At 45.8% G+C, this 25,779-nt stretch overlaps 1 protein-coding gene across 2 annotated transcripts; it reads right to left on the bottom strand.

The window, feature by feature from the left end:
- Positions 1-890: 890 nt before the first annotated feature.
- On the bottom strand, positions 891-18,199 carry Cdc25a (cell division cycle 25A). Of its 2 annotated transcripts, none has more exons than XM_021172062.2 (15): positions 17,627-18,199; positions 16,551-16,627; positions 15,475-15,517; positions 14,622-14,658; positions 13,949-14,047; positions 12,317-12,421; positions 11,542-11,667; positions 10,915-10,989; positions 10,589-10,765; positions 7,707-7,805; positions 6,011-6,073; positions 5,821-5,919; positions 5,097-5,227; positions 2,956-3,067; positions 891-2,727 (listed from the first exon to the last, which is right to left on the bottom strand). In XM_021172062.2, the coding sequence occupies exons 1-15, from the start codon at positions 17,794-17,796 to the stop codon at positions 2,587-2,589; spliced, it is 1,554 nt and encodes a 517-aa protein (XP_021027721.2). In that variant the 5' UTR covers positions 17,797-18,199; the 3' UTR covers positions 891-2,586. The 2 variants fall into 2 exon arrangements, with proteins under 2 accessions (XP_021027721.2, XP_021027720.1); XM_021172061.2 differs by having other exon boundaries at positions 2,039-2,727; positions 13,949-14,050.
- Positions 18,200-25,779: the final 7,580 nt, after the last annotated feature.

Below are 25,779 nucleotides of genomic sequence, written 5' to 3'. Positions count from 1 at the left end.
CTCTGCTTGCCCAAGGTCTTAAGGTTTTCTCTCAGAGTGGAGAAGGATCCCAGTTCACCAGTCCTGGCCCCGTCTGCTGTCAGTTTCTGCCTCAATTATTCACCTTGTCTGGCTCTTGGTTTGCTTGGGATGAGTTAATGTTTAGAGCCTGGCTATTTCCCTACAGCAGGCTACCCCAGTCATCTAGGATACCTGGCTAGTCCACTGTTCACACCCACCCTGGCTATCAATAGCCTTCCCTCACTTTCCCCCCAATATTTCCTTTGAAATATCAAACAAAAAGTTGTCAGGATAAAGACCACCTTTACAGTTTCTCTCCTCCTGTTTCCCGTTCAGGGACTGGCATGTGTAACTGAAGATGCCAGACAGCACTCTACCACCGAGGTACCCCCCAGGCCTTGGAATCTCTTTGAGATCAGGTTGGTCCTGAATTTGATATCCTCCTACCTTGGCCCAAGTGCTAACGTTGGAGGAATTTACATTTAAAACTTACTTGGTATGAACACACATGCCACAGACTGTATGTGGAAGCCAGAGGGTAACTCATGAGAGTTGTTTCTCTATCACGTGGGGATGGCCTTGAACTCCAATCCTCAGGCAGGCCTTTAGCTCCCTAAGGAGTGGGCTGTACGACCACATGGCATACTCAGAAAACGATTTTAATAGGTCCCATCACGCGACTCTGACTGACCGAGAAGGCCATTTCATCCTGTCAGCCACCTGTTTTTGGGGGATTGTTTCGGCTATTCCTAAAGGCAAACTGAATTTTTTTTTTTAATATCCTCTTGAAGAAATATGGCTGGCTTAATTTAGTTATGTGACCCTGGGACCCTAAAGGCAAATGAGACTCCCAGTTGAGTGTATTAGGAACTAGGCAGAGAACATGGGTTCAAGATCACTTTTATTTGCAGAGCCTGCAACTGTTGGTTAACAATGCTAGCTATGCTGGTACAATCTGAAAGTCATTCTCCTGGAAACAGAATCTCTACCAACCAGACCAGGGACCAACTGGGACATACTTCAACACACCAGACCAGGGACCAACTGGGACATACTTCAACGCACCAGACCAGGGGCTGCTCATTCCCTTGCTCTCCACATATTTTCAAACAAGATTTGTTTAATAGCCAAATGCAACTCAAACCCATAACAAAGCAACTAGCGATCTTCACTATCACTGATTCCCTCCCCACCCCCAGAATAGAAAGCAGAGGGGGGGGGGGGAGACTCTGCCTAAGGAAAACCTGGCTAGACCCCAATGGAGCAAAGACGGCAGAGGCTGGTGCCCAAGCATATCAACAGGCAGGCACCAAAACAGGCTGTGCAGAATCAAAGCAGCCTGGCCCCTCAGACGAGAGGCGTTTCCGAGAGCCTCACTTCCATGGGATTAGATTAGGGGGTAACTGATGTGATTCACCACTCTCTGACCCTCAAATTAAAACATGATAAACTCAGAACCTTTGACTTCAAAATTTACTACGCCCTCCTGAGAAATTCCACAGTTGTCTGTAGGCCAGGATCCAGGCCTCCCACCTAACAGCCTGGGCTTCCCGTCACCCTGCTCACCCTCGGGTGCCCACCCAACACTGATTGGATATTCCGACTCATAAAATGACTTTTTTTTTTAAAGGACATTCAGTGGGCATGCTCCTCCCTTACTCTGTGGACTCCACTCTTTCATGTCTCCCCTCTTCCACCTTGGGGCACACTACAGCATTCCAGTACTGGCCTGATGGAAGCTGCCTGAAGTGCCTTCCTGTGACTCCTACACCAGCCACTGTCATGGGGACCTGGGGTGAGGAGTGGAGACAAGACTTCCCCGAGGGACACTGCAAAATGCAGAAGTAGGTCTGGGAAGGTTAGCTTATGTCCTGTAGCCAAGCCTGGATCTGGTGCAGGCTCTTACCAGCATCTCAGTCCTTGACTTTGAGTAGCAGCAATACCGGTCTGCAGCGCCTCCTAGGGGTGACTGAGCTCCTTGCGCTGTCCACAACTTAACAGGTTTGCTTTTTTTCTTATCCCTGCCCCATTTTTTTAAAAATTAAAAGTAGAGGTAGCTCCTAGGATGATAAAACTCTACCTAGAATGGCAGTATTTTGACTTAATGAAGCAGAAAAGTAAAAGTCTTGAATTAAAACAATAATAAAATAATTGATGAAGCTGAATAAATTAAAGAGTCATCCACGAGGCCCTCTCCTCCCTTCCAGCCTATCTTTGGTATTTAGCCATCAGCACTTGGGTGGCTTTTCTCTCCTTGTGACAGGCCAGGGTCTGCCCAATAAGGCCTGAGTACTTCTTCATGGGCTGCTCAGTGAGAGCAGCCTAACACGGTGTTCCAGACTCCAGTCTGTGCTGTGCTTGTCCAGCTTTGGCAGACAGTCCTGACAGGGAAGGACTCTTACAGAACAGAAGAGTTTAACGGCAGGATGCCCTAGGCTCCAACCTGGGAGTGTAGGAGACAGGTCCAAGGAATGCAAGGCCCAGGTCTTTCTCCAGGTACTGTACAGCTGGCCCCTTTGCTTACTGCTCTGCAGCAAAGGGAAAAGGGACAGGGCAGAGGGAAGCTCAGGCTGCTGCCATTTGGCTTCAGAGCTTCTTCAGGCGACTGTACATCTCTCTTTTGCTCTTTTCTCCTGCCCAGGTCCGGCTCTTGGTGCGGAATTTCTTTAGGTCTTCTTTAAAGTCTTCATGGTGCATTGGCCGGTAGCTGGGGGGTTCACAGTGAGACTAAAGGAACAAGAGAGGACACGGTCAGGATATGCCTGCCTCATATCATCTGGCTTCCTCTGCCTAGAGCTGCAAGGCTGGGAAGGCAGCAAGCAGGTACCAGTGAGCTCCACAGGAGCCTGGCACTTAGCAGATGCATAGTGTGCCCCCAGACCCCGGCAAGCAGCAGCCCCAACTGACCCAATGGCCCAGCATGGGGGCGCGGGGACATGCTCACAGACATCTCACCTGGCACTTCAAAAAGAACTCCTTGTATCCCCCCTTCAGGACATACAGCTCAGGGTAGTGGAGCTTGGGGTACTCATTGCCAAGCCTATCTCTTTCTCTCACATATCGGCACCTAGTGAAAAGAAGTGAAGGACACAGTCGGGTCACCTCCTTCAGGCTAGGGGACAGGACGCAACACAGGTGGTGTCCTGGCACTCCTTCCACCTGCCTGCTGCCGACACCATCTGCAGAAATAGCTTAGAGCCAGCGTGCTCTCCATTCTGTCCTATGGCCCCCTCATTCAGCTCCTCTCACCCAAGTAGAATTCTTCCTTCTTTTTTTTTTTTTTTTTTTTTTAAGATTTTATTTATTTATGTCCTCAGACGCTCCAGAAGAGGGCGCCAGATCTCGTTATGGATGGTTGTGAGCCACCATGTGGTTGCTGGGATTTGAACTCTGGACCTCTGGAAGAGCAGTCCGGTGCTCTTACCCACTGAGCCATCTCACCAGCCCGAATTCTTCCTTCTTGTGCCTTTAAACAGACAAGGCCTTCTACTTCCCCGGTAGCTACTAGAACCCTGTGTCTCTCTGCACTCTGCCCGAGCGGCATGCAAGCCACAGTTTTCAGTGTCCTACTGTGTGCCACCTCACATCTCATTCACCCCACTTGTCTCCTGTCCTCTATCTGGGAGCTTCCACTCATTGACCTCATTTTGAAGGACTTGTGAACATTTTGTACAATTCTAAGTTTTAAAAATATGCTTATCTGCCTCTTGTCTACTCTGAAGTGTCCCTCCAGGAAGCTAGATTTTTGGTTTGCTATATTGTTAGTGTTAAATAATAGTAAGAATTTGAGAGTGGATACAAGTCCCCACTATCTCCATTCATGTGTGAATATTCAGGTCCTACTCAAATGGGTGGGTTGTTTGTTGTTGTTTGGGTGACAGGATCTCACTATGTCACTGTAGTGAGATCCTAGTAGTCTAGACTGACCTTGAATCTGAGTGCTGAAATTAAAGGCATGTGCCATCATACCTGCCCTTGAACCCAGGACCTCACAAATACTAGAAGTGCTCTATCTGACATGAGCCACACTCCTAGCCTAACAGTACGTTAGTGTGCTTCTTTATCATAGGCCCGCGTGCAGCTCAGGCTGGCTTTACACTTCTGATTAGAGGCCTTAGCTTCCTCAGGGCTGGAACCAGACATGCACCACCATGCCAGATGCTGTTTTAGAGTATCGCCACCACATCAACATCTGCAGAGGAAGCTCTCCAGACTTTTCTGCCCTTTGCTTAAGGAACAACTGCTTGGATGTTATGAGACTGGTCGGTAGAACTCAATATAGTGGGGGAAACTGGGAGAGCCGAAGTAAAAATCAATATGAAGGACCAACAACAGTGAGTCATTTGGAAAGAGGCTGAACCCATGGTGATACTACAAAGTTACAACTGGTATCACCGTAAGATTGAACTGGAGGAGCCTGAAAATCATTTGCAATCAAAACGTAAACGTTAAGTTCATCAACTACATTCAAGAAATATGTCTGGGCTGGGTGGTAGTGTCACAGGCCTCTATACCAAGCACCCAGGAGGCAATGAAGGCAATCTTTGGGTCGGAGGCTAGCATCATCTACGTGTCCTGAGTTCCAGAACATTCAGGGCTCAACAGAGAAACACTACCTTGAACCCCTTCTCCACCAAGAAAGGGGGAAAAATGTTTGGGAGAGCAAGATGGGTAAAAGCTGCTCGACGACCTGAGTTTGATTTCAGAAATCCACATAGCAGAGCACTCCCCCAAGCTGACTTCTGAACTCCATATACACACTATGGTAGGGCACTTTGCGCATGCACAAAGTATAAAATAAATACTAATCGTAAAAATGTCTATTTGGCTGGGTGCCTTTTATGAAGGGGAAAAAAAAAAGGCTGTTTGAAAGACAAATCAGTGGACAGAAGTCCAACTAAGGGAAACTATGTTATAAAGGGAATTATAGTTTCCACAAAAGCCATGTATACACATAATGTGTAGACTGGAGCAGCACTGGAGCGTCTTGTGACTTTGTGAAAGGTGCCTGTGTGTTAGGGTTGTGCCGTATACCCTGCTCTCCACTGTCAGGAAGCCTCCGCCCCAAAGCCTTATTTATTCTCTGTGGTACTCACATTCGAGGGCCTCTTTCAGAGGAAAACTCACAGTGGAATACGACAATGACACGCTTGCCATCAGTAGGCACAATAGGGTTCTTGAGTAAGAAGTCTTCAACCTCTTCTTCCATGTGCAAATTCACGGCACCCTGTGAAGACAGCAGACACTGAGCACCTAAGCCACACCCAGGAGTCTGTAGGTCCCATGGCCCAGCAGTGCAGTAGACCACCTGCCTCTGTTATGTCAGTGAGGCTTTCTCTGTAGATCTATATACTTTGGCCATTTCTAAATGTCACTTCATAAAGCCAGAAGCTAATCCCCACTCACATTTAAATCCTGCTTTTTATGGTAATACTAAACAGGCATGACCAGCTCCTTCCTTCTAGAAATCTTGTGTTCCAACATGTCCCTTCCCAAGGTAGGCAGCCAGACTCAACAGCAGAGCCTTGGTACAGATACCAGGGCATGTTGCCAAACTGGCTTCTTTTACTCAGGAGCTCTGGGGTGCTCAAACATTCAACATTTAAATATCCCAAATGCTGTGGGATTCTTTGTGGCCCCACTGAATAGCTTAGACATCAGGGATGCCACCTAGAAATGCCCTGAAACAGGACAGTATGAGGGAGTGAAGTGGAACTGGTGGGAATATTCATTCAGTTTGTGTATATTGGCCGTCAGCCAAGAGATGTCACTATCCCACCTTCTAAGACTCCCAAGATAACAAGTCTCAAGAATCCAAACCTTGATGTGACCTCCTTCATATTCATATGGGTATCGGCAGTCAATGATAACAAACTCTTTAATGAGATTGGCAAACTTGCCATTCAAAACAGATGCCATCTATGAAGAGAGAGGAAGGAGGGTGTCATTTGCTGTCAGGTAACAAGATTCCAACCCCCCAAGTGCAGTGGGTTCCAAAAGCCTGACTTACAATTTCTGGAGAAATATATTTCAAATCCTGATGCTTCCCAGAGACTGTATTAAAGAGATAACCCTTTAGAAAAGGAAAAAAGGAAACAGAAGATATTTAGAGGAATGTGAAAGCTTGCAAATATTAAGGTTTATTCTGCTGCCTGTGTGGTAGGAAGCAGCTTAAAAAACAAACTGAGAAACAAACATAAGTCAATACTATATGCTAATTACCTTTCTATGCACTTAACTAACATCTAGATATTGAATTATTATTGTTTAAGGAGACATGTTTTCATTATTGTAGACCAGTCTAGCTCCAAACTCAGAGATGTGCCTGCTTCTGGGATAAGATAGTATATCACTATGCTTATCCTCTGGGTCTTACTACCTAAGGACTCCTCAGTCTAGATTTGAACACAGAAATCACAGGTGATTTCCTTTTTCCACTGGCTTTTTTGTTACTGTTTTGTTTTGTTTTTCAAGACAGGGTTTCTCTATGTACCCTTAGACACAGAGACCTACCTGCTGTTGGAATGCTGAGATTAAAGGTGTGCAGCAGCTGCAGCACCACCAGGCACCTTTTTTTCCCCCCTCCTGTTTTTATCAGGAATTCTCATCTTTGTATGAGAAATCACTTAAATGCAGTGAGGACAGTCAGGCTGTTGTGGTACACAAGTTTAGTCCCAGCACTAGGGGTTGGGAGGAGGCAGAGGCAGGTGATCTCTGAGTTCAAAGCCAGTAGGGACTACAACACGAGTTCCAGGACAGTCAGGACTACATAGAGGAACTGTGTCTGGAACAGCAAACACACATGCAGTGAGGAGAGCAGGTGTGAGTCGGGAATATAATAACAGCATTTGGAAGGAGGATACAAGTTCAAGAGCATCCCTAGTTTGGAGTTTGGAGCCAACTTAGGATATGAGGTTCTGTAACAAATAAAACCACAAAGACAGTGGGCGAGGTACTTTAGGCTGCGGCAGTAGAGCTAGGTTAATGTGGGTAAAATAGTGAGGCCACGCCTTGGCAAGTGAGACACCATGCTCATGTGATAAGCACCTGGTTGCTCAGGATGGAGTTAGGTAGTGAGAATAGAAAAACATCGTGGCCCAAACCTAACCAAGATGAACACCTCAGTGCTACTTAGAGAAAGAAGAACTGGATAAATTAAGACATTACCCACCACTGACCACAAGACAAACCAAGGGCTTTGCCTGTTTTTCCCCCTCAAAAACTCCTTGTTCTTCCTTGTTTTGTTCTTTTTAGACAGGGTCTCTCTCTATATATATAGCCCTGGTCCTTGAAGTTACTGTATAGACCAGGCTGGCTTCAGTCTGTCTAGCTCTGCCTTACAAGTGCTAAGATTAATGATGTGGGCCATCATGGCCAGCTGTACTGTACCATAGCGCAGGCTCATGCTTTCCCAGACAAACTGACACACTGGTCAGAGTGAAGGTGGGTAACTGTACAGGAAACCACCGAGCCAGCAAGTCTCATGACCACCATGTGCCTCATCCTGACAAGTTCAGCTGAGCTGATTGTTCTTTAGCTTTTACTTTTAAAACTGTTGCCTTGGAGGCACCCAGGGGCTGCCTCGAGGAAGGAAGGAAGGAAGGAAGGAAGGAAGGAAGGAAGGAAGGAAGGAAGGAGCAAGGTAAGTGGGGTTCTAGCACCCCTTGCCAACACCACCCGACTAGAGTGACTCTGCTTGCAGTTACCTTGGAGAAATCTCCTATAAGGTCTCTTGGGTCACTGTCCAAAATGTTCTCAATGGTTCCTTTGGGGGAAGACATCAGGGATAGAGACTGGGATGGAAGCTGTAAGAAATCCAAGGTAGAGAATGAGACCAGGTTTTTGATTAAAAGCTCTACAACTATTTACCTTTACCATGCCAAGAAAAGGAAACGGAAATATGAATGCCTATAGTAAGTAAAAGATGCTGTACTGTGACTTAAGCAGAGGAAGGATAGTTCCATGCTATCTAGTAACTAGTTGAATTTCCCTGAAATCTCTGGTTGGCCTGGAACTTGATAATGTAGACCAGGCTCTTCTCAAACTCAAGAGTGCACAGAGATCACTGGCATGCCGACACACCAACCAGCACCTGTCCTCTTTTACTGTTCACAATGAAAACTGTTGAGGTGATACCAAGACAGGCGTCATATAATCCCAGAGGCAGGAGGACTGCCACAATGTTGAGCCTAGCCAGGGCCATACATGGCAAGAATCTGACTTAAAAATAAAAATTAAAAAAACCAAAAACCAAATCAAAAACCTGAACCTGACACTGTAATAGAAGATCATTGTCATGTATCTCACAAAATAACACATAATTACTTTATCTCAGTAGAGTTCCTGAACTTCTGATAAGGAAGTTTTTTGTAAGAAAACAAACTTTGAGTTGTAAAGATCATTTGGATTGCTTCTAACTAAATAGCCTTCTGTGATTCTGCTCTACAGCTACACAAGGAACCACTGTGTAAGCATGCCTGAGAACTGTAATCTAGAGGCAACAGGCGTAAGATTAGAACTTTGAACTATTTCTTTTTCTCTTCCAAGGACAGCAGGAAACCTTTCAAAGACACGATGATGTCAGTGAGGTGCTCAGAGGGTAAGAGTACTTGTATGTGCCTGACAGTCCTGGGATCCCATGGTGGAGAGAACCAAGGCTGCACAGTTGTCCTCTGACCTCCACACATGCTATAGCACACACAGGACTTGCAACACAACAGTATTTAAAAGAAGGGCAGAGGGGAGTGGGCACATTAAGATTTTTTCTCAAGCCCAGTCTGTCAGGTTAGAGTAGAGAGAGACCCAGACAGCACTCTTTGATGCCCCCCCTTTCCTTAAATAGGAAATTAGAGAGGCAGACAGATCTATCCTTTGTTTAGCAATATCAAGAAGCTGGAGCCATTCTATTTTATAGATAGGTTCTTGTACACCATGGCACAGGCACACACACATACACAACAAAATGTCAAACCAAAACAAAAACCTGGGTATGGCTTGTGATTCTAGCACAAGGGAGGTAGAGACAGAGGAAAAGTTCTCTGACCTCTAAATGTGCACTGTGGTATTTATACCCCAACCTCTTGATAAGTGAATGGCATAGGAAAGTCAGAAAGAGCAGAGATGGAGTTTGGTGACCAAGCACTTGAGTAATAGGCACAATGCCCTGGGTTCAATCCTCAGCACAAAGCAAACACAAACCCCACACCCTAAAAACAAGCAAAACCCCACATAATGGGGGCTGAAGAGATGGCTCCAGAACTCTTTGTTGTCTCCAGTACCACACGGTGGATGATTACACTGTTAGTGGTTGCAGTTCTAGGGGATCCAATGCCTTCTGACCCTGTGGGCACCAGGCATGCACGTTGTATAGACATATATGCAGACAACAATCCTACACACAGTAACAGAAGAGCCAACTCCCCCAAGTCCATATACCATCTGATCACTAGAAAACTATGGTGGTTTCAATGGATGAGACCACAGCTGGAGCATTAATATGGGGTCCCAATTGATGGCACTGCTTAAGGGACTAGGAGAAGTGGTGGCGTAGCCAGAGGAAGTTGCCACTGGGCTTCTTTTCTTTTTCTCTTCTTTGTGCTTTGAGACAGAGTTTCTCTGTGTAGCTCTCGCTGCCCTGGAACTCTGCTGTAGACCAGGCTGGCCTCAAACTCAGAGATCTACTTTCCACTGCTCCACCATGTCCAGCCTTGGACACCTAATCCTCATGCCCCCCCCCCCCCAGGACATTCTGCTTTTTCTGCTCCCATGCCTTGCTGCCATGCTTCCCCTCAGTGATGGTAATAACCTTAAGCCCAAAACCCCTTTCTGTAGCTTGCCTTAGTTATGGTGTGTTATCACAGCAATCAAAATGAAACTAATACAAACACCTAAAATGAATAGCACATTACCAACCACTACTCAGAAACAGAAGGAATGCAGCTCACGCACTGCTACTGAGTACACCACTCTGGAAAATGATCTGGCAGCATCTGCAAGACTGAGCAGTACACCTGGTCCATGGCACAGCAATTCTACCCCTATGAGATTATCTAGGGGATAAAGAATAGTCCTGGACTCTATAGACCACAGTAGGAACCTCTAGATGTGACAAGTGACGCAAGTTCCTTAAAAAGACAGACAAAAAGAGAACAGATGCTCAAAGAATGCAGGATGGTGGTGCACACCTGTAATCCAAGCACCAGGAGGATCACAAGTTCCAGACCAGCCTGAAACAAGACTCTGCCCCAAAAGCCAAAGCAAAATAAAAACCTAGCAACAAATGATACAATCTTCTAAGTAAAAACAAACAGAAGCAAATAAAAGTAGCAAGGCTTGCTGGGCAGTGGTGGTGCACTCCTTTAATCCCAGCGTTTGGGAAGCAGAGGCAGTTAGATCTCTTGAGTTCAAGGCCAGCCTGGTCTACAGAGTGAGTGCCAGGGCAGCCACAGATATATAGAGAAACCCTGTTCAGAAAAAAAACAAAAGAAAAGAGCAGTAAGGCTTAGTGAGGACAGGAGGAGCAAGTTGAAACGTTTAGAGCCAAGACTGTTGTTGTTAGGACTCTGGATCAAGGGAGAAGATAACTGACCTGGGATGGCTCCAGAACATCTGCCTTCACAGGACTGGGCACACTCTTCCTCCTCTTGGTACCTCGAGGAGACTCCTCATGAGACCGGTCTGTTCTCTTCAACACCGCCCGAGTGCTGGAGCTGCTGCTGCTGGAGCAGCACGGGGAAGGGGAGTCAAACAGTCCGCAACGATCAGCCTTAGGGTCAGAAACAGATCCAACCTTGGATTAAAATCTAACCACTTGAATGGCAGTTAGTCTAAAACCCAGCCCCAAGGTCAACATAGTTAAGGAGTACTTTGTTTAGTGGCTCAGCTCCTCAGAACTCCACATGCTGAGTAACTTACAAGGTTTGTAGGTCTCCTCATGACAAGCGGAGCTGTCCAGAGGCTTGCCATGCATGATGGGGTCTCCTCATCATTCTAGAAACAAGAGAAAACTGCTTTTAAATACATCTAGCAGAGGGGCTAGGAAGAAGAAAAAGACCCAGCAACCAAATGTTTTGCAGGTAACTCCCCTAAGAAATGCCAGATAAGCCTAGATAAGAAGTTTTGTGTTTTGTTTTGGAGACAGTCTTACTGTGTATTTGTCTAGCCTTGAACTGACGACAGTCCTTCCAGTCCTTCAGTTCAGCATCCTGAATGTTAAAATTTCTGACATGGAACACCAGAGCAGGCTAGTATCTTCTTGGTACAAGGGATTGATTGAGCCTAAGGCCTTGTACACTCCCCTAAGCACATGCTCTATCTTAGTTCCAGAAGCATCTCAAAGCCTTTCTCCTTCCCTATAGCTAGTGTCCCTCAGGGGATGAAGAAAGATCTTACCAGTATTATCTGACCTACCACCCTGCTGGATTTAGCCAAACAGACAGAAGAGTCAATGAACTCTCACAAAATGAACTGTGTTTTAGGAGGCTTCTGCAGGCTCGTTAGAATGAATAGACACACACCTACACCCACAGCCACAGACGGTACCTTCATATTCTCGCCATCCAGAAGGTCTATGAAGCCATCATCCTCATCGGAGAAAGTGGCTTTTACAGGTGACTGGGGTGTAAAAAGAGGACTGAAATTTCCTGATTCACTTTCATTTGAAGATAGCTGAAAGACAAAATTAGCAAGAACTCTAGACCACTTTGATTGCTTAGGTGGACCGCTGAAAGAAAGAAGGAAAGAAAAAGAGAGAGAGAGAGAGAGAAAGAGAGAACTGTGTGAACCTGGCACCCTCAGAGTCAGAGAGGGCACTGTACTCCCTGGCTCCTGAGCTCATCTTGCAGTGAGAACTAAGGCCATGTACTGAAGGCTGTGATCAGCTAAACCTGTTGAAAATACAAGTGTCAAGCCGGGCGTAGTGGCACACGTCTTTAATCCCAGCACTTGGGAGGCAGAGGCAGGCGGATTTCTGAGTTTGAGACCAGCCTGGTCTACAAAGTGAGTTCCAGGACAGCCAGGGCTATACAGAGAAACCCTGTCTCGAAAAACCAAAACCAAAAAAAAAAGAAAGAAAATACAAGTGTCTATGGATCACAAAATAGCGGACCAGAGAAAGTTCAAGAAAGCCCAAGTAACTCCAGACAAATGGAAACAAGGGGAATTTGTTCTAAACTCTACCATATTCCTCCTGGTCCTCCTCCCTCTGCCTTCCAAATGCAGCACACACACACACATACACACACACACACACACACACACACACACACACACACACACACACACTCCATGCTGTAAATACGAAAGCCAAAACACGTACCATCCGAGCTGGGGCTGAATTCTGCCTGTGTGTAAAGGGATCTTTACCCTCCTCGTGGATGTGACGAGATGCAGGTCGTATTGGCTTTTTAAATTCAAATGCTTCCTGCAAAACAATATATTTGAAATATTTTCTACTGTCCATAAAACGAGCTCTAGGGCTGGTGGGGTGGCTTGGCTGGTAAATACACTTTCTGGGAAGCCTGAAGATCGAGCAGAATCCCATCCCCGAACTCCACACGGTGGAGAGAGAACATAGTCCTGAAAGCTGACCTGTCTTCATGTGCACCGTGGCACGCTCCCACCGAAGGCTTTCTCTTTCACGAAATAAAATTAAGGAAAACTTGTTGAGGCTAGAGAGATGGCTTAGCAGTAAGAGCAGTAAGAGTTCCTTTCAATTCATTCATTCATTCATTCATTCATTCATTCTGTATTCTGAGACAGGATTTCTTCCTGGAGCCGTGACTGTCCTGGACCTCAGTCTATACACCATGCTGCCCTTGTCCACCTGCCTGTCTCCCAAGTGTTGGGATTAAAGATGTGCACCCCCCATAACATAAAGACCCAGGTTTGATTCCCAGTACCCACAAATTACTGATGGCTTACAACCATCAGTAATTTGTTTCAGGGGATCTGACACCCTCTTCAGGCCTTTGCAGACACCTGGAACAGACATGGTACATAGACATACACCAAAGCAGAACACCATGTGCAGAAAGATGCATGCCTATCTTTAAGTTACATAAGCACACTTGTTATTAAGTACTAAAACCAGTAGCTGCTAATATCAGTTTTTATTACTAAGTACTCTCTGAACATAAGCTTATCTAATCAAATACAACCTGACTGTTCAGTAAGAAAACTCCATCTACAGGTTCAATGGTGTGCCTAAGATCTTGAAGCCAGAGAGGACCACTCCAGAAAGTTATTTAATCTATCTATTTCTCCTTTAGAGCAAAGCTTCCAGGAAGACAACCTTGGGAGAAGTCAAGTTTGAGTCAAGAGCCACATCTAGACTTTGGTCCAGTTGTACTGGAAAGGTTGACAAACTGCTCCAAGCAGTCAAGGAGGGAATCCATTTGCACGGAATACCTCATGATGTCTCCCCAAGTTGCCAGACAAAATCTGCTTTCATACAAGGACGTAGGTTTTGTAAGGGTTATCGACTGGTATTTTAGCAGGAAATGGGAAACAACAAATATATGGAGATAGAGTGGCCGAGAGGCAAGCCAATCAATCTGACCAACTCTTCTAGACACGACGCCCTGTACAGTTAGAGAGAGAGCCAGGCAGGGCGCACATGGACTTCTGGGTAAAACACACCATCCTTAAAGCAACCATTTCAGATATTCTCCACAGAACTTGCATGGCTTTGGATTTTAGCATCTCAATCCAGGGTTTATAAATGTGACAGATACTCATGACAGGAAATAAGGTGCAAGAAAAAGGCGCTGGCCTAGCAAAACTCCAGCATCACAAAGCTAGGTAGAAGAAGCAAGATTCAAAATCAGATTTCTCTACTGAAAGGCTAGGTGTGGCCTTTCCATTAGTCAGGTTAGATGGCGGCCCGGCCATGTCACTTGTCAGCTGCTGACACTTCCAGCTGGGGTTACCATGGTGATGCTATGCTTACATTTTCTTTATTTTCATCCTGGTCGATGAGGTGAAAGGTGTCGTGGTCTAGAGAATCAGAGTGGCTCCTCTTCAGGGCTGGGCTACATCCCAGGAGCTTCTGCTACCAAAGTAAAACAGAGAAATTGAGTTCACAGAGGCAAGCACAATGGAAAACTCAGGTTTCCTTTTTCTTTCTTTTTAAGATAAGGTTTCACTTTGAAGACAAGGCTGGCCTTGAACTTGAGATGACCTTCCTGCCTCAGCCTCCCAAATGCTAAGATTACAGGTTTGACCTATTATAGCCAGTCAAAACTTTAATTCTTAAAGAAATGAAGTGGGGTTTGGAAAACTAGCTTACCACCACATAAGTGCCCAGGGGGTTCAACCTGCTTTAACTCAGAATGGCCTTCCACCTAATCAGACTAGGCGTATAGCTCTGTTGGTAGGTATGATATAGTGCCAGACCAACCCCGAGTAACATTTGCATAAAAAGAACATTTCCTGGTTTGATAAAACTGAGGTTGAGTACAAAGTCCACAAGAGGCTGTTACTGTCGAAGTTCCTCTAGGTAATATCTTACTGCCTATGTGTTTACAGGGATGTAGAAAAGCAATGCCCACTTTCTCAACGTAGGGAAAGGTGTTTGATGGAGCAATTTACAGGTATTAGCTCAAAACAACAACGGAACTTACAGGTAGGGAATTTATTCTCATCAGGGAAATTTCAAGGCTGTAATGAGATCAAAAGGTAAACATAAGAATAAAGAGATATTTATATGAGCAGATTCACATTGCTCAACCTAGAGTAGGGGCAGGAGGACAGGCATGGCATGGCTCTCATTGTAGCATATACAAGAATAGTGTTCTCTGGTCTCAGGAGCACCCCAGATCGAAAAAACCCAAACCAAACCAAACCCCAAGATGTCTCCTAAAATACATACATCCGTTCATTTAAGGCTTAACGTCAAAAAGTAGAGCAGGGGAAAATTACAGCTAACCTAAAGGGGGGAAGTCCTGCAAACTGCTGGTATGAAGCAGCACCCATTCCCAGTAGTCTCTAGCATCCAAGCAACTCAGCAGGCACAGCTAACCACAGAGCTCGAGTCCACTGTATGAAGAACATTATTCACAAAGTTTTGACCAGGAGCAACAGTGCATACCTTTAACCCAGCACCCATGAGGCAGGCAGGCAAGCAAGCCACGGCTTCAAAATGAGATTCCGTATCAAAAGCTAACCAACACGTTCCTTTTGGGAGGTTCTAGGGCCTCACGCACCACGCTGAGCACTCTATCACTCTTTGAGACAGGATTTTACTAAATTGCCTAGACAGGCCTTGAGTATCTGATCCTTTTGCCTTAACTTCCCGAGTAGCTGAGACTGCAGGCCTGTGCCACTGGGCTTACACTTCCCGNGTAGCTGAGACTGCAGGCCTGTGCCACTGGGCTTACACTTCCCGAGTAGCTGAGACTGCAGGCCTGTGCCACTGGGCTTACTTAAGGAAAACTCTCCTTCTAAGTAGAAAATTTTAAAGTAACGAATACATACTTTTCTTTACTGTCCAAGGGCCCAGGAGAATCTAGACAGAAACCTTTGAGAAATAAAAGCAAAAATTCTTAGGAAATAATACACATCCTGGTGTTAAGCAACATTTTCTAAATACACCCATGGACCCTCTATTTGCAAATACCATCAAGGGAAACAAGATCGACGAGGCCAACTATATCAAGATTGATTGATTGATTGATTTTTTTTCTACCAGATAGTACTGACCCCTCTAAGTTTTTGTAGAGTTATTTTTTCAAATATACTCATTTAGGAGTATGAAAAATACAACCAGCTAAGTTCAGTTCCAGGAGGCCAATCTGGTGTATATAGTGACATTGCGTCTTTAAAAAGTAGCATTAGAGAGATGGTTCAGAAGAGCACAATTGCTCTTGTAGAGGACCTGAGTTCAATTTCCAGCAACCACATGCTAACGCCAGTAAATCAGTTCCAAGGGATCCGACACCCTCTCCTGGCCTTCAAGGAAAGTACACACCACATGCACACATGAGAGGCATGTGAGCCAACACCCACATATATAAAAGCACACATAAAAAAAAAAAAAAAAAGAGCTGGAATAAAGATTTGGCGCTTCTTCTCTTCATGAACTGTCTCGGGAGCTCCCTCTGTACGCTACTGAAGGGTGTTTGTCACTCCACACCACACCACAATTTCTATGTGTACTGTTACCAATTAAATTCCTAGGCAAGATGCTTCCCGAATGACTGACTCCAGATGAATGTGAAGGCTGAACGGACACCTGGATTGGACAGGGGGATGGATGGTGGCCCATGCCTTTAACCACAGCACCCAAGAGGCAAGACGCCAATGTGATCTACATGGTGAGACCCTATCTCAAAATAAATAAATTGATTTAATTAAATTCTTAAAAATAAGTGGCTTAGTGGTTAATAGCACTTGGTGCTCCTGTAGAGGGGGCAAATTCAGTTCCCAGAAGCCATATCAGTCAGCTCACAATGGCCTATAACTCCAGCTTCAGGGGCTCTGATGCCTTCTGATCTAAACACACACCTACACACACGGAGCACATATGTACACATGAACAGTAAAGGCAATACCTGAATCGGTCGATTCCGAGGAGCCCATTCTCTGAAGACTGCTGTTATTTCTCGCTTCCATTCGTTTCTCACAGTCACTGAAACCGAGAGGCACCTCCACATGAGCAATTTCTAGCACATGATTTTTAAAAGGTGACATACAGGCCATGGAGTAGCCAGGCTGCCACAAACCATCTTTGAGAGTCAAGGACACCCCACACTCACACTTGGCCACCCAGAATACCCCAGTTGGCATTTAAACAAAGAAAGGAGTGAGTGGTTTGGCCTTGGGCCACATTGTCAGACAGGCCTGTGGCAAGGGCTGGGTTTCCTTAAAGGAGAGCCTCAGTCTGAGGGTCTGAGTGAGCCAGGAGTAAGGGCAAAGGTGACTAGGCCAGGAGTCCCAGCTTTTCAGGGTTTGCAAAAGTCGCAGGACAAGTTTAAGAGGCGAAATACCCAACACCGACGGAAAAGCAACTTCACTAAAAATAATGTTAAGCATTTTTGTTAGTGATAGTGGTGTAGGACTACAAAGTCCTCGAAGATTTCCAATATGGAAAAGTTAGGTAAAAAGTGATAGCTTAAAAAGGTAGTAGATGGGTAGATACAAGAAACGTGCTGGCCAGGTGGCTGCATAGATTTTACACAAATGCAAGAAAAGAAAATGCCACGTCCCTTTGTTGAGAAGGAACAAAGCTTACAGGAAACTAAGATCCGGCGCGGGTGGTTCGGCAAAAAGGGCCTAGGAGGACCCATTCCCACCCTCCCTCCCGGCCCCCCATAAGGGTAGATTCCAAAGACTTTTCTGGAATAGAGACAGCGTAAGGAGAAATCTGAAAGGGGTGAACAAGACAGGATGCCCAGCAGGCTTCCTCGATCTCCGGTCTGGCTCTTGGCTGAGGATAGCCCTGGACTATCCGAACGGCCTCTCCCGCCCAACATTCCGCCCGGGAGGGAGGGTGCACATGGCGGGCCCTAGCCAGGCCATCCCGGGTCGGAGCATCACAACCAAGTGGTCAGACTCTTGCTTCCTGCTGGATCATCCCGAGGGCCGACCAGAGGCCAGCGGCCTGGGGCATCGCTCGCCGGTCTCTCACCTGCCCAGCCCTTCCAGCTGGTCCATGGTGACCGTCAGGTTGGTGACAGGGGACAGTCCGCCAGCAGCTGACGCGCCAAACAGCATATTCCCCGTGGGTTGCGGCGCAGGCGTGGGGCTGCAAGTGAAGAACAGGCGGCGGCGGTGGGGGGGCTCCGGGCCCAGTTCCATGGCGCCGCCGGGCCTGCCCGGACTCCCGCTCCGTCTTCCTCCGCCTCCGCTGCGCCGGGCCCCGCCCCGCTGGCACCGGCTTCAGCCGCGTGCCACGCCACCAGCGCCCGCGGGTCAAACACAAACACGACCCCGCGGTTCAGAGACGCGGCCGCCACGGGCAGCGGCGCGGACGGGCGAGCGTAGGGGACTCGGCAGGCGCCAGGCACAAGCACCGGTGCTTCCCTCTCTGTCCCGCGAGGCCCGCAGGCGGGCGGGCGCCTGCAACTTCAAGATTAAATCCAAACAAACTCCGTGGAGGAAGAGTCTTGAGGCCACCGCTCGGACTAACTCGCCTCACTTTTTTTCTCCCTCCTTGCTCCGTACCCGGCTCCCAGAGAAGGAACCTTCACTTCCCTCACCACCAAAGTGGCCTTAGCGTTAATTGCTGCACACTCAGGCTAGCCGCCGCCCCGCCCCTTTCCTAGTTGGCGCCAAACGGAATTCACCAATCAGGAAGCAAACTTCTCCTCGCTCCCGAATGACAGCTGCGCCGGACCAATGAGAAGGAAAGGAGGAAGCGTCTCGTGGGCCTCCTCGAGGTCACTCCCTCTCTCGGTGGGGGCGAAGCCTGAAGAGTTGGGAGGTGGCTGAAATGAGAAAGGAGTCAATGAAACTCTCCGTGGGGGCGCTAGTCCCTACCGAAAGGCCCCGCTCTTTTTCAGTTGCATGCTGGGTAGTGTAGTTCCTACAGCGTGTGCTACACACCTGTCTGAGCTACTGAGCATAGTGCTGTGCACTTTTTTTTTTTAGGAGACAGAAAGACTAGGGAAGGCCATCTGGACCAGGCGTTGGCTCTTCTCTAACTGTGTGGTACAGTACCATGGATCCTGGATCCCTCTTTTCCTTCACAGGACTTCAGGCTCTGATTTTGTCTTTCTTTTTTTCTTTTTCGAGACTGGGTTTCTCTGTGTAGCCCTAGCTGTCCTCGAACCCGCTCTGTAGACCAGTCTGGCCTCGAATTCAGATCCATCTGCCTCTGTCTCTGCCTCTCGAATGCTGAAATTAAAGGCATGTGCCACCATTCTTGCTCCAGACTCTGATTAATTAATTAAATTAATTTTTGAAATAGGGACTATATATATATATATATATATATATATATATAGCCCGGGCTGAAACAGGAGTAGTTGAGAGCTATTTGTCATGATCCACAGATAGCAAGCAGAGAGAAGGGGGTGGGGGAAGGTGGGATGGAGAAAGGGAGAGGGAGAGGGAGGGAGGGGGAGGGAGAGAAAGAGAGAAAGAAAGAGAGAGAGAGAGACTTTGCCTGGTGTGGGTTTTTAAGAACTCAAAACCCACTCCCATCCACACACCTGTTCCAACAAGGCCACACCTACTCTAAAATCCCTCCCAAATAGTTGGGGATCAAGCATTCAATCATATGAGCCCATTGGAGCCATTCAAATCACTGTAAAAGTACTAGGCAACATTTAGTGTTTATGTACATGACAGTGTTTCATGTGTGATAACTCTACTAATGTACTCTTTACAAGTCTTACATCACAAAAATAATTCCAGGAGGGACCAGAGTGAAGGGAAGGTAGTTACTTTATTCATTATTTAGATGAATAACCATTATATCACAAGGCATGGTTATGGGCGTCTTAAGTATCTTCACTATGGCCATATTTGTGATTCCATATATTTTTCTTTTGAGACAGGGTCCCGTGCAGTCAGGCTGGCTTTGAACTCTCTATAGTCAAGGATGGCCTTGAATTTGATCTCCCAGTTCACCACTGAACTTAGTTTTGAGCTTGTTAGGTAAACACTTCTAAGTAAGCAACATCCCACCCTACCCCCATTGAGTTTCCTTGGTTACATTGCTCAAAGGATGTAATTTGAGCTGGGGAAGGTGAGAAATACCTGCAACTACAGAATGTGGGAGTTGGAAGCAGAAATTTAAAGTCACCTTCAGCTGCACAGGGAGTTCTAGGCCAGGTGGGGCTACTTGAGGCCCTTCTCAAAAACAAGCAACACCAAAAAAAAAAAAAAAAAAAAAATGTAAAGCAGGGCGTGGTGGCACATACCTTTAATCCCAGCACTTGGGAGGCAGAGGCAGGCGGATTTTTGAGTTCGAGGCCAGCCTGGTCTACAGAGTAAGTTCCAGGACAGCCAGGGTTATACAGAGAAACCCTGTCTCGAAAAACCAAAAAAAACCCCAAAAAACAAAAAACAAAACAAAAAAAACAACCAACCAACCAACCAAACAAACAAAAAACCCCAAGCAACAACAACATTAAAAAAAAAAAAAGTCTTGGAGCTGATAAGATGTCTCAACAGGTGAAGATGCCTGTGGGTCAAACCTGATGACCTGAGTTTAATCTCTGGGTCCCACGTGGTGGAAGAAGAAAAACCACTTCTGAAAGTTGTCCCTTGATTTTGACTACACATAAGTAAATGTAGTAAGTTAAAAATGATGTGATTTGCGTCGATGTTTAAATCTTTACTTTTCAAGACAGGGTTTCTCTGTGCAGCCCTGGCTGTCCTGGAACTCACTCTGTAGACCAGGCTGGCCTCGGACTCAGAGATCCCCCTGCCTCTGCTTCCTTAGTACTAGGATTAAAAGTGTGCACCACCACTGCCCCATCAATGTGTAAAGATCAAACAAAATTGAAGTAACATGATATGAGTTGACTTGCTTATTTCTCTTAAAGGTTTTCTCTTGTAAACGAAGTTGCAAGGGAGCTTGTACAAGGCCACAAAGGTCCTGGCCCTAAGTAAGCAGAGCTGCTATTTCAATGTTCTTCATATTTGTTGTTTGTTAGTGGTGCTGAGGGTGAGTTTATTTTTAAGAGTCTGTATTATTATTTATGTATGGATATGTGTGCCTGTGTACGTGCAAGTGCCTGATAAAGCCAGATGCATGTCCCATCCCTCAGAGCTCCCGTTACAGGTAGTTCACAGCGACCTGATATTTGTGCTAGGTGTTGAACTTGGGTCCTCTGTAGAAACAGTACCTGCCCTTAACCCCTGAGCCATCTCTGCTGTGGTGGACAGTCTTTTCAGACAGAGTTTCTTGTATCCCAGTCCCTGGCCTCAATGGCCTAAAATAGTTTTGAACTCTGGTTTTATGGATGCCTGCTCCCAAGAGCAGGGACTATAGGAATGTGCCACCATCTCCAGTGTAGACTGGGGTCATGCAAAAATAATATAGACACTATCTCAACCTAGCTGTCTTGCTTTTTTTTTCACACACCATATATATTAGAGATGGTTTGATTTCAGCAGATAAGTGGCTAGCAGTTTGGAAAGACAGATTGTTTTTGTTTCATGCTAACTTGATCGGACTTTACATGCTAAACTCCACATTCCACTGAGCTGCCTTCCCACTCCAGCTCAAAGAAAAGGGTTGGTTTGTTTTGTTTTTGTTTTTCAAAGGGTCTTGATATGGAGTTCTGGCTCCTTTAGAAGTCATGTAAAACAGGCTGGCCTAGAACTCACAGAAATCCACTTACCTCTGCCTCTGTAGTGCTTGCACTAAAGGAATAGTCCACCACAAGCAGGTTTTAAAAGTTCACAGTTTTGAATTAGGCAGAGTGGTGTACACCTGCAGTCTGAGCACTTGGGAGGTAGAAGGGGGAACTAGGAGAATGATGTATTTGAAGACACCCTGGGCTATACAGTAAGCCCAAGAGACCCTGCCTCAGAAGGAAAGAAAGCCCCTGTCCTCTCCTTAGACATTCTGGTCCCCTGGGTTAGTATGGGGTCTCGCCTGAGATTTATATAATTAAAACATTCTCTAGATTATTTGAAACAGCTAGGTTTGGGGACTACTGACCTGACTTTTTCATTTTGCTTTTTATTTTGCCCTACCTGCTCTGGATCTTGCTATATATAGCCCAGGCAGGCTTCAACTTTGCAACAATTCTCCTGCCTCTAACTCCCAAATCCTGGTATTACAAACATGAATCACCATGCCCAGCGAGACCCCAGGAGTTAATTATATTAATTATTATATTAATTAAATGGTAGTTGTATTGGTTGTTATGAGTAATATGTTTTGTAGATGGTATTTGGAGAACAGGCCATCCGCTCTGTAGATACAAAACTATGGCTTGTACTTCAAAGGGAATAGGAGTGCATTCTGGAGCCAGAGATGAGTGACCATGGCCCAGAAACACAGATTCAGGCCACCCCAAACACCCAACACTTTCACTGATGACACAAAGAAAATTATAATCAAGGGACTTTAAAAATACATTAATGGTTGGGCCTGGTGGTACAATCCTCTATCTAATCTCAGAACTCAGAAGACAGAGGCAGGAGGAAGCCAGTTTGATCTACACAATGAGTTCCAGGACACTCAGGACTAGAGAGATAGACCTTGTCTTAAAAACAAACAACCAGCCCGGCCTTGGTGGCGCACGCCTTTAATCTCAGCACTGGAGGGGCAGAGGCAGGCGGATTTCTGAGTTCGAGGCCAGCCTGGTCTACAGAGTGGGTTCCAGAACAGCCAGGGCTATACAGAGAAACCCTGTCTCAAAAAACAAAACAAAACAAAACAAAACACAAACCCAACCAACCAAAAAAAAAAAAAAAAAAAAAAAAAAAAAAAAAAAAAACCAAACAACCAAAATAAATAGAAAATGAAAATATGTAGGTGGGTCCAGTTTGGTGGTACACACCTTTAGTCCCAGCAAGGGGAGGCAGACCTCTGTGGGTTCTAGACCAGCCTGGTCTACATAGTGAATTTCCAGGATAACCCAGGCTTCACAGTGAGACCCTGACTTAAAACAAAATAAAACATTGGTAGAAATAGCAAATCAGATGATCTCTATATGGGATTCCAGTGCTTTCTTAAGCACTGAGCCATAGCTCTAGCCTCTTATCTAATAACAGTCTTTGCCTTTGGAGTCAGTGGGCACATTCCAAAATGATAGTCACACAGATGTTAGGGAAAACACAGAGATAGGCAATAAATAGTCATTTAGAGGGTTAAAGATAGATAGCTCAAGATAACGTGTCTCCAGACTTGCCTCATTCTGGGTCTGCTAACTGCTAAACCTGAAGTTTTAATCAGTCAATCAACCTTGGTGACTGTTTTACCAGGGAGGGTGTGGACTTCTCCTGGAAAGGGATTCACCTCCTCATTGTTCAGTGCGAGCTCAGGAATGCCAACAGTTTCCAGCCCAAGCTTCATGATCGATCTTTCATAGGCTCCCCTGTACTGTTCCCAACACTCCTGGTCTCCTCCCCTCCCTCAGCTCAGAGCACTCTTACATCCCCCTTTCCCACAGGACTCTTGCTCTGGAAGAGTGCACAGGGCATCCACAACTCTACTTTCCTTAAATGGAAACACTCTTTCTAAACTTCCTGCCCCCGCCCCGCCCCGCTCCCCCCAACCCCCTAGCACTGACTCCCCCCAGACTGGTCTTTCTAACTGTAAATCTACTGCCTATTGCTAAAGCTTTGAAAGCACCTCGAGTCCTTACAGAGCAGGGGCTTGTCTGCCCTCGGTAAGCTAGGCTTTGAATTCTAGGCCAGGCTGGACTACCTGAGACCCTGTCTCAGGAAACAAACCAGTGTGGCATGGTAGCATACACCTTTAATCCCAGCACTTGGAAGGCACAGGCAGGTGGATCTCTGTGAGTTCAAGGGCAGCCTGGTTTACATAGTAAGTTCCAGGACACTCAGGGCTACATAGTGAGACCTGTAATAATAATAAATAAAATAAAAGAAAGAAAGAAAGAAAGAAAGAAAGAAAAAGAAAAGGAGAGAAAATTATATATATATATAATTTTTTTTTCAGGAGTGGTAGCACAGGACTTTAATTTAATACCAGCACTCTGGAGGCAGAGGCGGGCAAATGTCTATGAGTTTGAGGCCAGTTTGGTCTACCTAGTAAGTTCCAGGTCAGCCAAGGCTACATAGTGAGACCCTGTCTCAAAGCAAGCAAAACCTTTTACCGATAGGCTCACAATGAAGCTCATCTGGCAGAGAGGTGCCATGGTTCAGTTCCCAGCACCACATGAGAGCAGCTGTGGTAGTACGGTATAAGCCTGAATCCCAGGACTTTCAAGGTCTAGGCAGGAGGATCAGAAGTTTAAGGTCATCCATAGCTACAGAGTAAAATTCAAAGCTAGCCATGGATACAATGAGATGGGTCTCAAAAAATAAAATAAGAGCCTAGAGAGATGATTCGGCGGTTAAGAACACTTGGTGCTCTTATAGAGGATACTGTTCAGTTCCCAGCCCCCATGCCCTCTCTGTTTCCAGTTCCTAGGGATCACACACCCTCTCCTGACTTCTGTGGCTAACAGGCATGCCTGGTGGCACACATATATACATGTAAGCAAAACCTTCATACACATAAACAAATCTAAAATAAGATAAATTTTACCAGATGCATGCCTATAATTCCAGCCTTTCGGAAATTCAGGCATGGGAATCTCAAATCTAAGATCAGCTTGAGTAACTTTGACACCTTGTGTCCATAAAAAAAAAATGCAAATAGAGTTTTTAGGGCAGAGCCATTAGCCACTCTGCCTCCAGAGTCTCAATGAGCCAATTAAAGAGACATGTAAAATGCAGAAATGTATTCAATATGGCCAAATTGGGAAAAAGAAATATAAAGGAGTCCACTGGCCTCATGTCTGTCTTAGGGTACTGACATGGGAATTAGGTTTAAATAGAAGGCAAGAATGCCTGATTAAGCAGTCCTGACCAAGATATGGTCTTACCCACCACGGTCAGGCATCCTGCAAATTGCTCATCTGCCATCATTGGCATCTCTCAGGGTCCAATCTGGAAGATTATTTCTGCTTCAGGGTAGTCCCACCCTCCTGCAATACTGCCTCCTTCTTCTTGGTATTTGTGTGTAGTGGTTCGTCCTGTGACATTCTACTGTTCCAGGAATCCAGGGTGTCTCAGAGAAAAGGGTAATCCCATCACTCGGGAGGCAGAGGCAGGCAGAGTTCAAGGCCAGCCTGGTCTACAGAGTGAGTTCCAGGACAGCCAGGGCTATACAGAGAAACCCTGTCTTGAAAAAACCAAAAANNAAAAAAAAAAAAAAAAGAAGAAGAAGAAGAAGAAGAAGAAAAGAGAAGAAAGAAAGGAGAGAGAGAGAGAGAGAGAGAGAGAGAGCGAGAGAGAGAGAGAAGAATGACTTCCTGGACAGGTATAGCTTGAAGGTACAAATGACAGGCTCATATTACTACACGGAGCTTTTTGTTTTTGTTTTTTTGTTTTTGTTGAGAGAAAATCTTTTTAACTTTGTTTTGCTGTTATTTTATTTGTTTGTTAGTTTATATTTTGAGGCAAGGTCTTGCTTTGTAGTCTAAGCTGGCCTGGGACTCACAAAGACCAGGCTACTTCTGCTTTCCTGATGCTGGGATTAAAGGTGTGTGCCACCACTGACCGGATTTATTTTTGTTTCATTGTGTGCGAGAGCCCTTGTGCAGGTGTGTATGTGCATCTCTGTGTGTAAGTGCTTAAGTGCCTAGTCAGGCTAGAAGAGTAAGGTCCTTCTGGTGCTGCACTGACAGGCCATGGTGAGCCTCCTGACAGGAGTGCTGGACATCAGCCTTGGGTCTTTGGAAGAGCCCAGGAGCCATCTATCTCCTCAGCCTCCTGACTTTGAACTTCCCATGCTCTTGTTTACACTTCTTAAGAGTATACACTCGGGAGTTGTGATACCCATATACGTTAGACAAACACTCAGACACATACATTAAATACAGTCTCAAAAAAAAAAAAAATTAAATAGCCGGGTGTGGTGGTGCATGCCTTTAATCCCAGCACTCGGGAGGCAGAGGCAGGAGGATTTCTGAGTTCGAGGCCAGCCTGGTCTACAAAGTGAGTTCCAGGACAGCCAGGGCTATACAGAGAAACCCTGTCTCGAAAAACCAAAATAAATAAATAAATAAATAAATAAATAAATAAATAAATAGGAGCCAAGAGTTATATACAATTAAATGGTCTGAGTCAAGGTAGGCCACTGCA

This window comes from Mus caroli, chromosome 9, assembly GCF_900094665.2.
Source record: "Mus caroli chromosome 9, CAROLI_EIJ_v1.1, whole genome shotgun sequence".
NCBI lineage: Eukaryota > Metazoa > Chordata > Mammalia > Rodentia > Muridae > Mus > Mus caroli.
Note: the sequence above shows the minus strand (reverse complement) of the source record. Positions and strands in the feature narration are given on the sequence as shown.